This window comes from Labrus bergylta, chromosome 6, assembly GCF_963930695.1.
Source record: "Labrus bergylta chromosome 6, fLabBer1.1, whole genome shotgun sequence".
Lineage (NCBI taxonomy): Eukaryota > Metazoa > Chordata > Actinopteri > Labriformes > Labridae > Labrus > Labrus bergylta.
In genome coordinates this window covers 10002040-10017951 of record NC_089200.1, presented here as the reverse complement: position 1 = coordinate 10017951, position 15912 = coordinate 10002040, and the positions used below count along the sequence as shown (strand labels likewise).

At 42.7% G+C, this 15912-nt stretch overlaps 1 protein-coding gene across 1 annotated transcript in view; it reads right to left on the bottom strand.

Annotated features, from left to right (window-relative positions):
- Positions 1-15912, bottom strand: part of gmds (GDP-mannose 4,6-dehydratase) — a 169025-nt gene that overhangs the window by 24359 nt on the left and 128754 nt on the right. The window contains exons 8-9 of the mRNA XM_020656283.3: positions 12690-12808; positions 12081-12177 (exon numbers count right to left, since the gene is read on the bottom strand). Coding sequence (XP_020511939.1) covers positions 12081-12177; positions 12690-12808 — 216 coding nt within the window. The remainder of the gene's footprint in view (positions 1-12080; positions 12178-12689; positions 12809-15912) is intronic.

Sequence of the window (15912 nt, the reverse complement as noted above, 5' to 3'; positions counted from 1 at the left end):
AATCACAGCTTCAATGCTAAAGACGACCGCGCCCTGATCGTAATGTACGCATGTGGCTGAGCCGTGTGGAGGATGCCGTCTCTCAACACAGATCGGCTTTTTGATCATCAGGTTGTGTTCCCCTCAAGTACTTAATGCCTTTTAATTACAGTCTGACGATCAATCAAACATCACAGCAAGGAAGAGCTTAATGTCACCGGATCTGACAGGGGATCATTTTCTCACACACAATTCTACACAAGCACACATACACATAAAATATCTGTGTTTAGATACCAGTTACAAAGATTTAAGCTCTTTCTGTGTGTGAGCTTATATCTTTACATTTGAATCAAAGGACGTCACCTTCTTTTAAACGTATCCACTTGATATTTGTTAAAGTCATTTTTAAAGCTATTGAATATGTGCAGAACAAGCAGAAAAAAAAGATGAACTTAGGGCCCACTAATCTAGACTAAATCTAGTATACATGTTGTTTCAGTTAAGCCGGATCTTAGGAAGGATTTGGGCTTTTTCAGTCATTATAAATCACATTTTAATATCTATAAAAACTGGCTGCCATGTTTTGGACACTGACTAATTTCACTATGAATGGATTCTATAACCTTGTCTTTTATCGTCTTTTCTATCGTTTTCCATCCAGAGCAGCAGCGGCAGCGAGCCTGGCTGGCTGGCTGGCAGAAATCTTTCCAGACAGTAAGAAGTGCAGGTCAGAGGAAAGTGAACGGCTTTACAGGGAACCATCTTGGAAAAGGACACCCCATTCCTCCCTAATATACGGAAACCTTTTAAAACAATGCTAATATTTCATGCTTTCTTTGTGTAAAAAGCACCCCAGGCCTCTGCCAAACATCCCAAACTCATGCGCTGATAGCCCGTTTGGTGTGTCAAGTGTCATAAATTCAGCCGGCGGAGCTCCACAAAGCTTGTTCAGTGGATAAATCTCACTGCTCATAAAAAGCCATTTGTGTCTTTATGTCTGTCTGGCGTTCAAACATTCACCTCAATCCATCAGCGCTGCAAACTGCTGTCAGAACGCCGAGGCCTCTGCTTAGCTCGCACTTCCCCTTATCGCTGGCTTTTAGTAGGAGGAATCTGAGGAATCCTGGAGCGCAGTCTGTTCGCCAACACCCAGCACGGCGAGGTGAAACACGGACACACGCTGCTTTTAAAACACAGACTAATTTGTGACACATAAATCCGGCAAATTGATCACAGATGCTGGGGCTAACTACTGCCGCCGAGTAACAAGTGTGGAATAAAACACAATAATTGACAGTGAAGTGTGAATCAGAGCTCAGGGACGATGTTTGCATGATAATAAAGTCACGCACTGGCACAAGGCCCAAGGCCCAATCGCCAACTCCTCTTGTTTTAAGACCTATAGTACAGTATAGGAACTCCACCCTGCAGTGAAATGGGTTCAGTGTGCTGCCTCAGCACTTCTCAATCCAACAGGCTGCGGTTCACTTGGAGGTCTCGCTGCCTCGGCCCCGAGATGGAGCACCTCAGAGAGCCAGCAGTCCTAACCGGCCCCCTGGCTTCCAGCGCTGGCCTCTGACTGACACCGACACACTGCCAGAGTCATAAAGCAAGCGTAATAATAGCTGCTCAATCCATACAGAGCTGAAAGGACCCACTTTGTCCAACACCAGATTAAACTGAATGATAAGTGATGAATAACGGTGAATACCTCCGTCTATGGCCTACTAAAATCAGATCTATGATGCCAGTTTAACATATTTAGCCGGTCATGGACTCTCACTTATGAAGTTTGAGAGTTTTGAGGAAAAGAGTCACTAAAAATGAGAACTCTGTTTTTCTTGACAATGATGGTATTATTGTGTGTGAGCTGCCCAGCCTGCAGGAGCTGTACGCCCAGCGGGGGCCTCAGGAAGTCCCTGAGGGTCATAAAGGACTCCACACACCCTCAAAACGGCCAGTTTTTACTGCTGTCCTCAGGTCGGAGGTACAGAACTCCAGAAGCACATATCAGCAGACTGAAGAACAGCTTCTTCCTCCATGCCATAACACCTTTAAATAACAATGAAAAAAACACTGACAACAACAACAAAAACCTCCAAGTGCAATATTCCAATAAATGGTCAATGGACTTGAGCTTGTGTATGTATTGTCTAGTCTTCTGATAACTCAAAGTGCTTTTACACCGCAGGTCACAACTGCTCATTGACACCGTGATAGATAGATAGATACTTTATTGATCCCGAGGGAAATTCAAAGCATCCAGTAGCAGGTTACAAAGACGTACATGACATGATGGCAGAAGCTGCAATTTAAAGTGACCATCATCACAAGTAACTAATCCCATTAATACTCATTCTTACGCCGCCTAACGACATATCAGACTTGTGGTTGCAGGAGTTGGGGATCAAACCCCCAGACCTTCCGGTTGAGAGTCGACTGACTTGACTAACTGGGCCACAGCCGCCTCTTGTATGACCAGAGTGATAATTAACGTCTCTCCACATGGATCTAGTGGTTCCTTCCATTTTTTCACCATGTAGTGTTTAAAACGGACGCAGAAGAGGTGCATATGGCATCTTTCAGCTTTTTTAGAAGTAACATTTCATGCAAACATTCTCAAAAACATGAATTTAACCGCCTATTGATTTATAAAATTGTGCAAATTACCCACCAGCCGGAAGGAGTTTATCAAAATGCAATTTTAGCAAGTCTTCATTTTAAATGAATTTACTCAGAGCCAACCAATTGTACCACCAATCACAATATTCATACACTGACATGGACGGCCTGCGCCCCTAGCATCTGCCTATACTGCCTATGCCACAGGCCGGCCCTGAATTTACTGGACCTTATCAACTGTATTTCCGTTATTATTATTGAACATATTAGTGTAAGGATGTTTTTGGCATTTTCTTTATTTCCAGCACCCAGCGTTACAGAATGGAGCTGAGGATGTAACAGAGCTGTAGGATTCAGCTGTTTTGTAAACATATGTGTGCATTAGGGCTGACACAGAAAGTCAAAGCAGAGACTTGTAAATGCTCTTCTAAGAATTGAGGTTTTTATAGGGACGGATTGGAATACGTTTCCTTACTGTTACTGTACATCAACCCAACTATCCAAACCAGTTTCTAGTTGAACAAGTTACCAACAAGCAACAAGCCCAGCAGCTTCACTTGCCAACTGTTACGAAAGTGTGTCACCATCTGTGCCCTCTTTGTTTTAGAGACGACTGGCATAATGACAAACAATTCAAATAATTTAAAGTTTAAAGAGTTGAATTCAAAGGGACTGGACATCTTAAGACAAAGTCTAAATGGCTCATTTATGGCTGCAACAAAGTTTGAATCGGAGTCTCCAGTTTGGACAAATGGCAAGCATTAAAAGTCTGTGTCATTAGTTTGCAACCAGTTCAAATGTACAGTTCATGGTGCATGATAAACGTGTCAGGAAAAGCTCCAACTACACGAGGTGACACAACAGTAGTTCAGGAGAAGACGACTGGCATATTGACAAATAATACAAATGAATTGAAAGAGTTGAACTAAAGAGACTGGATATCTTAAAACAAAGTCTCAATCACTCGTTTATGGCTGCAACAAAGTTTGAATTTGTGAGACAAACTGGAGTCTTCAGTTTGGACCACTGGCGAGCATTAAAAGTTTGTGTCATTAGTTTGCAACAAAGGTTCAAAAGTACAGTTCATGTTGCATAATAATGAAACCACAGTAGTTGTACATAAGCGTTGGCGAGGTTTAGGAGAAGGGCTCATTTTCGCTTCATTACACTCTTTTTTTTTTTTTTTTTTTACAGACTTTCTATGCTCTTCTAAGTTTTATTACAGTAAGGTCGACTGGTATGTCATTTTGCAACATGATGGATCTGTTAAAGTTTATTGCCTATGTAGTTCTGAAGAGAAACGATGCTAAAAAGATTTAAATCAGAGGATTATTCTACCCAGTGTGTGAGTGCTCTTTGTATTTCATTTTCTTTCCCTGGTGAACCAGTAGCTTCAACTTATATAACAACCCAAAGCACCCATGGCTAGAAGACTGAAAATATGTCCCACGTTGTAAAAGAACTCAATTTTCTAAGATACAGAGTATTAAACAGTTGATAGTTTCAAGAGCCTCTTGTGATTTTAAAAAACCTCTCCACTGAACGGCTAAAGAGAATTCCAACCTAATACTGGGAAACTCTGAAATAGCCGCCATATTTCAGGCTTCATTAAGTAGCAGATATTACGCAACCAAACAGGCCAACTGTTAAAATCCTCTCTGGGGTAAAAGGACAGAAGTGTATGAGTTACTGCCTGCCAGGAGCCATTATGTCAGCAGCACACACACATGTGGGGCCATACCTGTTATCCTCATTGTCAGGGGAAAGAATTCGCTCCATAGCAGACACCGACAGTGCGGCTGCAGCGATACCGTCTCTCCATGCTTCTGCGGATAAGTTATCCATTACTCGTGTTGCTTTTCACTAGAAGGTCCAGAACGTAACTTCAGTAATTGGTGTGTGTGGATGTCGAGATGGGGTCAGGAACAAAACTGCAATAGTCATTCTGTGTTTGGAGACAGCACTACAAGGATCCTGGGAGTGGATTTATGAGATCTGGACCGCCTGCATGGAGTCATATGAAACCCAACACTGACTCTGTTTCTTCAGCGAGGCCTGAGAACCAAGCACCTCATATCTACTGCTACAAAAGACACCACGCTGACTCGTAAGGTGTCAGTGTGCTTCAGCCAACGTGCCTCTCACATCGTCAAACAGCTTAGGAATTACAGGACTGCCTTTTTACCTCCAGATTTATGAATTATTAAAATATTTAAATACTCTCTGAAAGTCACCACACAATAGCGTCCAGTGTATGTATACACCAATGTATAAAAAACATAAAGAGTAAAAGTAATGGAGCCTTGTCAGTCATACAGCGGCAATTGTCAACAGACTGTTGTCATAGACACAGGACTGACGTGCAGAGCTTTTCTTTTCAGCGCACAAACGTTTCATGCCAACACTCCAGAGCGTACGGACAGCGCTTTTCTGCCTCAAGGTTTCTCATAATGTTACTTCATGTGTTCATGTTTTCTGTATGTTGTGCTCGTTTCTGATACAGTTTCAGTGCTTTGAAGGATGAACACAGGACAAATCTGCATCCTGGGAAAGAAAGGTTGCATGTTGTGCATGTTTTTATATCCATCACAATACATACATTTAGTGACTGTATAAGATTATACCAAACAACGAGCGGCTGACTGTACAGCTTTGTGGTTTGTGTGTGCATGTCTGGGCTCTTGTAATTGAGGTTGCTCGACCGCACACTGATTGCAAACTACAGTTTGCTACAGTTTTCTAAGAAGCTTTAAGTTTAGGTTCAGATGGGGCTCGGTGTGTGGGAGGATTGAAAGCGGCTCTGTGAGACTTCATGAGATCACTAACTGAAACGGCGGAGGCAGGTCACAACACTTCATCACAAAGCCGCGAGGAATGCATTCACCATCACACAGCGATGGTATCTAACTGTGTCAGAGTATCCCAGGGTGGAATCATGCTTTCAACAAAATACAGCTTGACAATGCAAAACATTATATAATAATCAGGTCAGTCAGGTGTGTCCTTTGGGCGGTGATGACCTCAACAGGTGGGTTGAGTTTTTAAGCATAACGCAGTTATTCCCCGTGGATGACTGCAGCTATTGTCTGAGCCGCTCATCCACTGACGACAGCCTGATGACGTATGAGAGTATGCAGCAGAGTTTGTTTCTGCTGAAGTTACGCACATCTCACCTGTGGAATGACAGCCGTTCCAAAGTGAAGAAGGACGTTTGGAATCCAGACTTCACATATGCACTCGTACTTGCAGGGAGGCAGCTGCCAGATAAAAAAAGGTGTGGTGTGTGAGGAGGGCTATTTTTAGGGGCTGAGGAGGAAACTTTGATTCTGGATTCCTAAAGAAACAAAGAAAGAAAACTACCTGCTCCACCATCACTTCACAGGTGTAAATACAACCTTTGCTACAAATCAACCTCAGTTAGCCACTGTGAGAATTATTTTAGTTTTGCATCAGGTCTCGAGTGTCTAATCCAACGTATGCATTTAAATGTGCTCTTACCCAGAGAAAATAAAAGTGAAATGAGCATTTAAATTACTTTAACTGCGTACAAATAAAAGCTTGATGCAGCGGCAGGATGCTGCAGACAGTCAGAGCAGAGATAAGAGCGGTATGTATTCAGTCAGTTTTGTCTCCTCGCTGCAAAACCTTACACAGGAGCTTTTTTTAACGCTATGTTTACATGTCTATTTAAATGTATTCAAAACTCAGACACTGAACACTGTGAGTCTCACAGCTGCTCTCCTGCTTCTCTAACACGTTTCACATTGCACAACATTAAAAACTCGACATGTACTGGCTGAACATGAAAGTGCAACACGAGATGTGTGTACGTGACTCTAACCAAGATGAATTAGCATTTTGAAGTTTTGGATTCCTGGGAAATTCAGACTGTGATTTCTCTCCGTCACTCAGAGCTCAGAGAGCCTGTCACTCAGGACACGGTGAACACAACCAGAGTGTTCAGTCGGACGATCAGAATCGTTGCGTAATTAGACGATACAAAATGACACAATTATCACTTTGACTATCGGTTAATCTTTGGACTAATTTCATTAAGCCGAAAATCACAGCGTTTACTGAGCCAACTTTTTTCTGCGCTCGGGAACTTGTGATGTGGATTTTGAACGATTCTATTTTAAATGACTCTCAAATTATCTGAAAAACAAAAATATATCAGTAAAATTAGATTAAATAAACAAACAGCTCTATCTTAGAACTCAAGCAGAAGTTCTTCTGGCTATAAATCTGACAGGTCGAAGATCTGTCTGTCAATACGCAAAAACAATTGGAGATTTCATCGACAAAGATAACATGAAGCATGGAGCTACTGAAAACTAAAAACTTGAAAAGACAAGTTTTTGTGGATTTGTTCTGCCTACTAAATCCAAATAAACATATAACCCCCTTCATGTGCTGTTCAGGTTGAATACATTTAAAAATCGGATCCTGTTTCCTGGCCGACAGATTCCATTTTATTTCTAATACAAAACAGTAAATCAGTGTAAGGTGATAAATGGGGGAACCGTCTGCAGCTACCTCGCCTCAGAGCTTATTCCTGTGCTGCAGACGTAAGCCTGATGCATCATCGAGACACAAATAAGTGCAGGAGATCCGAGCATGCGGTGCTGAGAAAATGACAGTGAGAGAGTTCTGAGAAGAGCGAGCGATGGGTCAGAAGGAGATAAGGAGAGATAGAGAGACAACTTTCCATTAATCACCACTTGTCCTCCTCTGCATGAGAGGTTGGACAGAAACCACGGAGCCATCACTCAACTGGCAGCGGTTTATTCCCTGCAGCGACACATGTACTTGGAAGTATGACAGCAGGGCTGCATTAGCACGGACACACACAGGTGTGTACATGCACACTGACACACATCAGTGGAAAATACGGTGCACAGACAAACTTTAACTGGAACAGTTCAAAACTAGAGCTACGTGATAAGTAAAGGCTTCCAAGGATAAGTGAGACTAATTGGAGTCTATAAAAACATTTTAAAGGAGACAAATTATCTATAAAAATGTTTGTTTACCAATGTGGCAGAGGTTGTTAGGGGAATCTCTTACGGGTTAAAGAGCACTTTCATACAAATCTGCCTGCTTTACTGGATATACTCTGATTGGTGGTAGTGCTAAAATTATACTTTCTGTAATGGAAAGGAGAGAACTCAGTTTAAAGCTTGAAAGATAAAGCCTTCCAGTGGAGCTTTGTTATGAGAAGAGTCCAAGCGAGACGGTATTTTTTGACTTAATTCTGGAAACAAGATGAAATCTCTGCCTTCATAAATTGTTTTCTATATTTTGCAGATATTTCTAGCAGTGTTGGAACCCTTGTTTTTTTTGTTTTAGAGGTCTTGGTGAAGACTAGAAGGTCCATTGAACCCAGTTGTCATATCATATGTCCTCACAGGATTATCTCAATTTATGATTGGACGCTTTAAATGTTAGACACAAATCTTGAATCTGAGACTGTTGGTGTGGAGATGTAAAGGTGTGGTTAGTAACCAAACTGAGACAATCCAGCAGAAGACACATCTTCATTAAAGCTGAGTTTTTTCTAAACTATGAGCCCAAAGCCTCAGGGTTCTGAAGGCAACAGGAAGTGAGTCATCATAGTACCAACACCGACTTGTAGATGCAGAACTGAAGCAGCAGCAGCAGCTTTGACCTGAAAACAGATTGAGGTTGAGGAACCTGAAGCAGCAAAAAAAGTAAAGTTTGGTACCAACAGCAGTGCAGCATGAACCTACAGGAGTGCTGCTTTTACTTTGACTTAAGTGACTCATCACCGGCTGCATATTGTGAAATATTCTTTGCTTCAAGGAGAAAGTGTTGAAGGTGATTTAAGGTGAAGCTGAAGGCAGTCGAGGTCTCGCGACAAGCAAGGCCTGAATCTCAGACATCATGGACGTAACAAGGAGTGAACTCAGCGTGTTGGTTTCAGAAGTGAAAGAAAACGTGGACATGCCGATAACATCCACTCATTCTTACAGTCAGCAAACTTCTTCAATAAATGAAAACAATGCCGACTCCTGACTTCATTTTTTACCACTTCCTGTTGATCTTATAATCCAAATCTGTAGTTTCAACTCTTCTTTGGTAAAGCATGATTTTTGTATTTGAAAACTATGGTTCCATTTAGAATAATACATGGGAATAAAGCAGGGTATGTTTAGTTCGCGGCAAGGATAGACGTTCATCAATTACTATACTCATCTCTATGGTAACAGCAGCTCCACCCTATTTAAAAAAAAAAAAAAAAAATAGCAAAAGAAGAAAGCCAAACCCAAACTCTCAAGTGCTTCAAATGGGGTCCACAAACCAATGCATGAAATCCCGTGGGACCTCTTACTACTCATGTGTGAGATCCAATAAAGTCAAGTGTAGCTGGGAGGAGATTTGGGTGGGGCTGGTTGACTACATTTCGTCATCTGTATGAGTGAGAGAGTAAGTAATACGATATATATATATATATAAGACAAGACAGAACTTTATTCATCCCAAAGAAAATTCTTGAATCCCTTAGGATACTCTTTTGAAAGCAGAGAAACACACACACCACTTACACACACAATGAATCCACATAATTCACAATTATGAGTTTACCCGTGTTCCTATTGTGTATTTTAGCATCACTCTAGTTCCTCTTATAAGTCAAACAAAGAGTAATCATTTCCAGGCTCTCAACAAGGTCTAAACAACTGTGGGAACCAGACGGAGGAAACTATCTGATCATACTAGAAATATCCTTGGCTTGGATTCTGTACATCACCTGGCAACCAAAGCTGATCGTTACAATTAGAGCACAAACATGACACACCTCTGCAGAGGCTCACATGCTGCATGCTCACCTGAGCCAAACCTCAGGTTGTGATTGACAGCCCTGCAGAGCCAATACAATGAAATCTATCAGTGGCCATGACAGTTTTGTAACTTAACCTGTAGCTTTTTTACAAAACAACCCTGACAGCTTCAAACCGCACGTCTGCAGCTTTTATTACTCACTTTTTAAAACCAACATGTTTCACATTCACAGCAAACATCTTCCACAGACAAAAAAAACTTGCCGTCAACTCTGCAGCCTCAGGGCTTTGTACCCCAAAACAGTCAGAGAGAAGTACACACATAAACACAAAGAAACACACACACACACACACACACACACACACACACACACACACTTGCGCCACATGTGAAGCGCACCTGCATATTTAACCCCTCACACACCCCTCCCCTGTTGCTAACTCCTGTCCCAAGGGCTTGGGGAGATAAATGAGCTCGTGTCAAACACACACACTGACAGGGATAATGATGAATTACATATATATTAGCAAACGGCCTGAGGACTCACTGCTTTAACACACACACACACACACACGCGCATGCACACAGGCCCCAGCAAGGGTACAAACTTTCTTGCGCCTAAAATGCGAACAAATACAAAACTGCAAGAGTCTGAGTCAGCTGGATTTGTCTCTCTCACACACACACACACACACACACACACACACACACACACACACCTGATGACAGATATTTCCACTTCAGGAGAGCCACAATGCTGAGCTGTGAGCCCAGTGTCAGTCTCTTCCTGTCTGAAGGGGTCAGATGTTAAACACTCGTCAGTCTCTTTAAGCCGCTCCAGAGAAATAAAGAGACAGTGAGACAGAGCAGAGAAAATCGCCCCCCAGTTACTGAACCCTTTCTACCCTTCTGTTCCTCTAAGCTGCATATGTTCAAGGTGATGAAAACTACTAATTGTTCTCCTTCAATCACAGAAAACCGAGGAGACAAAGGATGGAAACATGCATATTAGTTTTACCTCGCAGTGGAATTAATATGCAGCAAAAACCCACATCTTAAAAAAGTGTATTCGACTCATTTCTAGTCATTAAACTGAAAGTAAGCTACTTGATTAGTTTCAGAATATGTCAGAATATTGATGTATTAGTCTGGTTTCTGGTGGTAGTTTTCTGTGTGGATTCAGGGTTTAAACCGTGAACGAATGAGAGGACAGGCCCAGGTGTGTTACTGCTGCTTCCAATCGGCTCAGCAGTCAGTCAGCACAGCCTTCATGCTAATCCTCCACCATCACTCAACTGGATCTCAGCTCTAATCTCGCCAGGGCCAAAGCTCAGCAGAGGGACGCTCCCGGCTTTAAACTGAGAACCTGACGGCTAATCTCGGCCACAACACCCCTGGGTAACTCTACACTCCCCCCGGGGGGGAACAGCCACAATATCCCCCCCCGGGCCACAGCGATGAGAGAAAGACCTCCTGAATATCAGAGACACTTCACACCTACAGAGAGGTGGAGGGATAATATGATGGCTTAGTTTTGGGTTTGGATGAGCACGGCTGTTACAAACCCGGGTATGGGCACGTTTTTTGCATGCACAAAGTAATCAAAGAGAAGACAAATCTGTGTCCAGCGTGAGCAGGAGAGCTCTTTCAGCACACTTCTGAGTTAGCTTATTGAACACACACCCCTATTTAAAAGCTTTTAAGATTGTTTGACTTGATATTAGCACCTATTCAAACAGGCAGGATGCAGTTCGTCTTAAAGAGGCAGACTGGCTCGTTTCCAGCTGTTTAAAAGCATACAATAAGCAGTCTGAGGCTGTCATCTGGACCCCCCTTATGGCTGATAAGTGTATGGACCCCGACACAATGACCGGCGATCAGATACATGCAGAAAAAACATGCTACATTCATGCTAAGGTCAGATAATTGGAGAAGGAAACATGTGCGTCATGAATAACATAGTTCATGAAATGCATGTTATTAACGTAGTTACAGTAACTGAACTTTATTGATATGATCTGCATTCCTGTCTTCTGAACGTCACAAAAAGCAGGAAATCAAAAATGTAAAGTGACACAAATACTCCGTCTAGTGATGGCAAAGTCGAGCTGAAACCCCGAATAGATCAACATTTTAGGATCAGAAGGAATCCTTTGATAAACAGCAAATAGACTTGAGCTTGTATAACACTATTCTAGTCTTCTGACTTCTCAAAGTGCTTTTACACCGCAGGTCACACCTACACATTTACTGCCACTGTCACAGTGACGGCAGAGGCTGCTATGTAAAGTGGCCTTCAGTATTACCAGGAAGCATCCCCAACAAAAAAGCAGCGGGAGCAACTTTGGGGTAAGTGTCTTGCCAAAGGACGCATCAGACATGTAGCTGCAGGAGCTGGGGATCGAACCCCCAACCTTCCTGAATTTGTTTGTGCTTTTCGTCTAATATACTTTCCTGAGGCTGGTGCTGCATGCACACTAAAAATCCTTACAAGACAAAAAATACATTTCTTAACAATGTCAGATGTTGCCTGTCAAACATGCAACTACGAGCCAAAGAAATGCAAAAGCAAATCTGTGTGTTTGTCAGGCTACCTTGTGAAGTCGACTTAAACAACCAGTGTATTTGTCTTTAGTGTGGCGGTCAGAAACACAGGAAGAAAGCAGACTTACCACTTCAGTCGGACGGAAGTATTTTGGGTCAACCTTCACGTGTGCCACCCCGGTCTCCTGACAGCGACCGACCTCCTGCTCATCCTTTCCTTCCCACCTGGAGGGACACACAAATCTTAGCAGGAAGGAAGAAGGGACATTTCCCAACCTCCCCCCCCCCCCACAGCTGCTGGAAGGTTCAGCTGTTTGTTTCTCTCTTTCCCTGATGGTTTCTTTTGTGTTTTGTTTCTTTAACGCCTCAAGCAGACACAACATGTCACCTGTCTGTTTGCGGACATCAAAACAGCCTCAGACACACCTTCACCAACAGGTCAGAGTTTTACAGGAGGCAGGAGGCAGGTGAATGAGAGGTGAGACCGAGGAGGGGGCTAAGATGTGGCATTTTTCAACAACAGTTAGCTTCTTTAAGAAGAGGCAGAACCAGGGGTGGCCAGGGCCCCCTTAGAATATAGTGACCGCTATAAAATCCTGCACTGTGATTGGGTATTCGCCTTGTCAGAGGCGGGACTTGTTTTCAAATTAACTAATTTGGTTTCGCTACAATAAGCTGTAAGCAGGTGTGTTTGCATGACTTGTTTAATGTGCTTCTTTGTGTTGGATTGCACTCACACAATGGTCTTCCCCACATGTACGAAGGCCTTCTCCACAAACTCCCTCACGCTGTGCACCTCGCCTGTCGCTATGACGAAATCCTCTGGCTCCTCCTGTTGCAGCATCAGCCACATGGCCTGAAAGTACACAGAGAGACAGAGACATGAGAGGTTAAACCACAGAGAGAGCATAGAGACAGTCCAGCGCTCCGCACTCGACGCTGCCGAGCTCGGTCCTGACAGACAGGAAGTGAACCCGCGACCTCTGAGCGGGGCACTCGCCTGTACCTCTGTCCTGACGTCACCGCAAGGGGCTCATGGGACGGATACCGTGGGAAAGGAGGACAGAGCACTCCCACAGGTCCACTTTGCTGCTGGCACACGCAAAAAACGCTCACATGGCCATAAACACACATTCACCTATACACGCTAAGAGATTTGCACACAATTGTCGTGGTCAAACAGCTTAAAATGGTTAAGGGAAACAGCGACCAGCTCTGACAAACATTCACTATATTTCCAACCACACAGCACAGGCAGTATTATTATTAGCCCATATACCCCAGTGAAATATGATATTCTGAGTCTCTTAATGGACCCAGCACTATATTAAACAGGCAACGAGGGCGTCTGTGCGTGGTTTCATAATATTTATGGCGAGCAAGAGCCAACAGGTCAGAGCTGCTGACCTCCGGCGAGTCTAGCCTGATTAGGAGAGAGTGGCTGGGGAAACGAGGACCAACAGAAACACAGAAAAATGCTCACTTGGACATAATCTCACAAATGAAATCAGGACACAAGTTTTATATTATGATTCCAATTCCGATTTATTGTTAAGTAACTAATAGGTCCCTTAAGAATTGCAAACTGGCCTAAAATGCTGCTGCACTGGAACCAGGAAAAGAGCTCATGTTTCTCCTATATCATCTTTTCTGTAAACTCCAGATTATAATTTGAAATCCTTCTCACTCACAAAGCTTTTAAATTGGTCAATCAGAACTATCATCGTATCTTAAAGAGCTAACAGTACCCTATTTCCCCTCCAAACCGTTACGCTCCCAGGCCTGCTTGTGCGACCCCGCAGGCCTGCTTGTGGTACCTCAAGTCTCTAAATGTAGTATGGGAGGAAGAGGCTCCAGTTATCAGACCGGCCACCTTCTTTAGTTCTGAGTAGGTTTAAAAATGTTCCTTTATGATGAAGCGTATAGTCAGGGCCGGCTAAAGCTTGGACCAGTCCCGAGTTAATCTGCTATAGGCTCATAGACCAGTTTCCAGCAAGCCTTTAGGTGTGGTTCAGTACAGTTTGGTAGAGTTCAGTACGGTAAACCCTGAGCTTGCTTGCATTTCCAAAGCCAACCGCACCCTGATTTGGTCAGCTATGTAATAGTGACATCATAGCAGCCCAACACAGCGTAGCCCGCTATTGATTAAGTTCATCGATCAAGAAGAACAGGGACACAAAGGGATCCTTTAGGGTTGGATCGGTACCCTTGGCACCCCAACAAAAGTGTACCAAAAAAGTAGGACGGTACAGATCCCTTATTTTGGCACCATTCCCAAATTTTGACGGTAGAAAAGCCAATAAATGGGTACCGTACCAAACCAAACTGAACCGGACCGCTTGGTGGAAACGGGACTTTAGACAGCGGGGGGGGATTTGATACCCTCTTCTCTTCTTCATCTGTATGCATTCTCCCTCATCTCAGTTTCTTGTATTATGTTGCACATACCTGCTGCTCTGGACCTGTTTGACTCATTCTGTAATAACTACTTTCATTTCTCATTATTATAGCAATTATTGCCATCCTTTTTATAATTGTGATTAATTATGATTATAGTTGTTATTTTTGTGGGCTTGGTGTCTGAATGTCTTCCTGTCACTCTACCTAACTCTCTCTCTCTTTCTTGTTTCCTTGTAGTTTTCCATTGGGGAATTACTTTGAGGTGTTCTGATCGTAATGCCACAGAGCGAACGCTCTATGTCTCAAGATTACCTTTTGTTAAGATTTGGTGCTTTAGAATAAAAATGTGTTGATGCATTGATTCAAATACATAAAGAATATGTATGATTTACATTTAATTTATAATAATTCTGCTTTTGATTCTTCCATGAATCAAAACCATGAAACATTCCTGCAGACACAAAGTCAATATGTCCTAAAAAAAAAAATACTTCTGTACGTTTTATATAAACACTTAACCACTAGAGTTCTGCTCCAGCCTCTCATATGTGTGATCAGCTTCTCACAGCTTCTATTTCTCCTCTGCAGCACACAAGGATTGATGATGACAGAGCCGATTTCCTTTACTCATGTGACTCAAACTCTCTCTCTCTCTCTCTCTCTCTGATGTGCTCTACTTGGATGTGTTTTAAACATTGGACGTGTTTTTATTTTTTTCTGTGCCTCTGCCATCCAGCTCCATCAGGATGTTTTATGTGATACAGCTGGAAGAATCAGAGTCTGGCTGTCTCCATTTTTTACACATTTAGCAGATTCTGTGTTCTCTCTGCATAATTATCTCTGTGTGTGTGTGTGTGTGTGTGTGTGTGTGTGTGTGTGTGTGTGTGTGTGTGTGTGTGTGTGTGTGTGTGTGTGTGTGTGTGTGTGTGTGTGTGTGTGTGTGTGTGTATCCTGGAAGCTCAAAAGTTTGTTAAACCTCATTCAATATGCATAAGCTGTGTTGTGCAAAGACTCCTATTGTCTAGACTCTAAGATACTGAAAGCTGTAAACTTTATTTATGTTGTTTATGTAAAAGCCAAAATATGGACACAACTAAGAAATGATCAAGAGACACATACAAACTTGTGCCGTTTGGTGCAGCTTTTTAAACTGTTTTAAAACGCCCCCGACAAATGAAATGCTTTTCAATTTAAAAAGTGTTTGCTTAAATAAATGCACGCCGTCATCAGTCTTTCAGAATAAAAGCTGTCAATCTGTAAACAACGTCTTCGTGATAATTTTTCATGAAGGAGTTTAAATGGGGGGGGGGGGGGGTGTCCTTAGAGCTAGACCAAACAGAGAGTCAGAGGATGAACATGAATATTTATTGAAGTTTTATCGGCAATATGTCCCTCAGACACGGAGAGCAGAATAGTATGCAGATTAATTTTCATGTTTGGGTGATGTGAAGGAATGTCCTCCACGAGGGAACGGCAGGAATGCGTTTATTGAATTTATCCTCTGGACTTTGTTGTTTATAAGGGGGAGGGGGGCGGGGGACTTTTTGTTCAGGAAGGCAG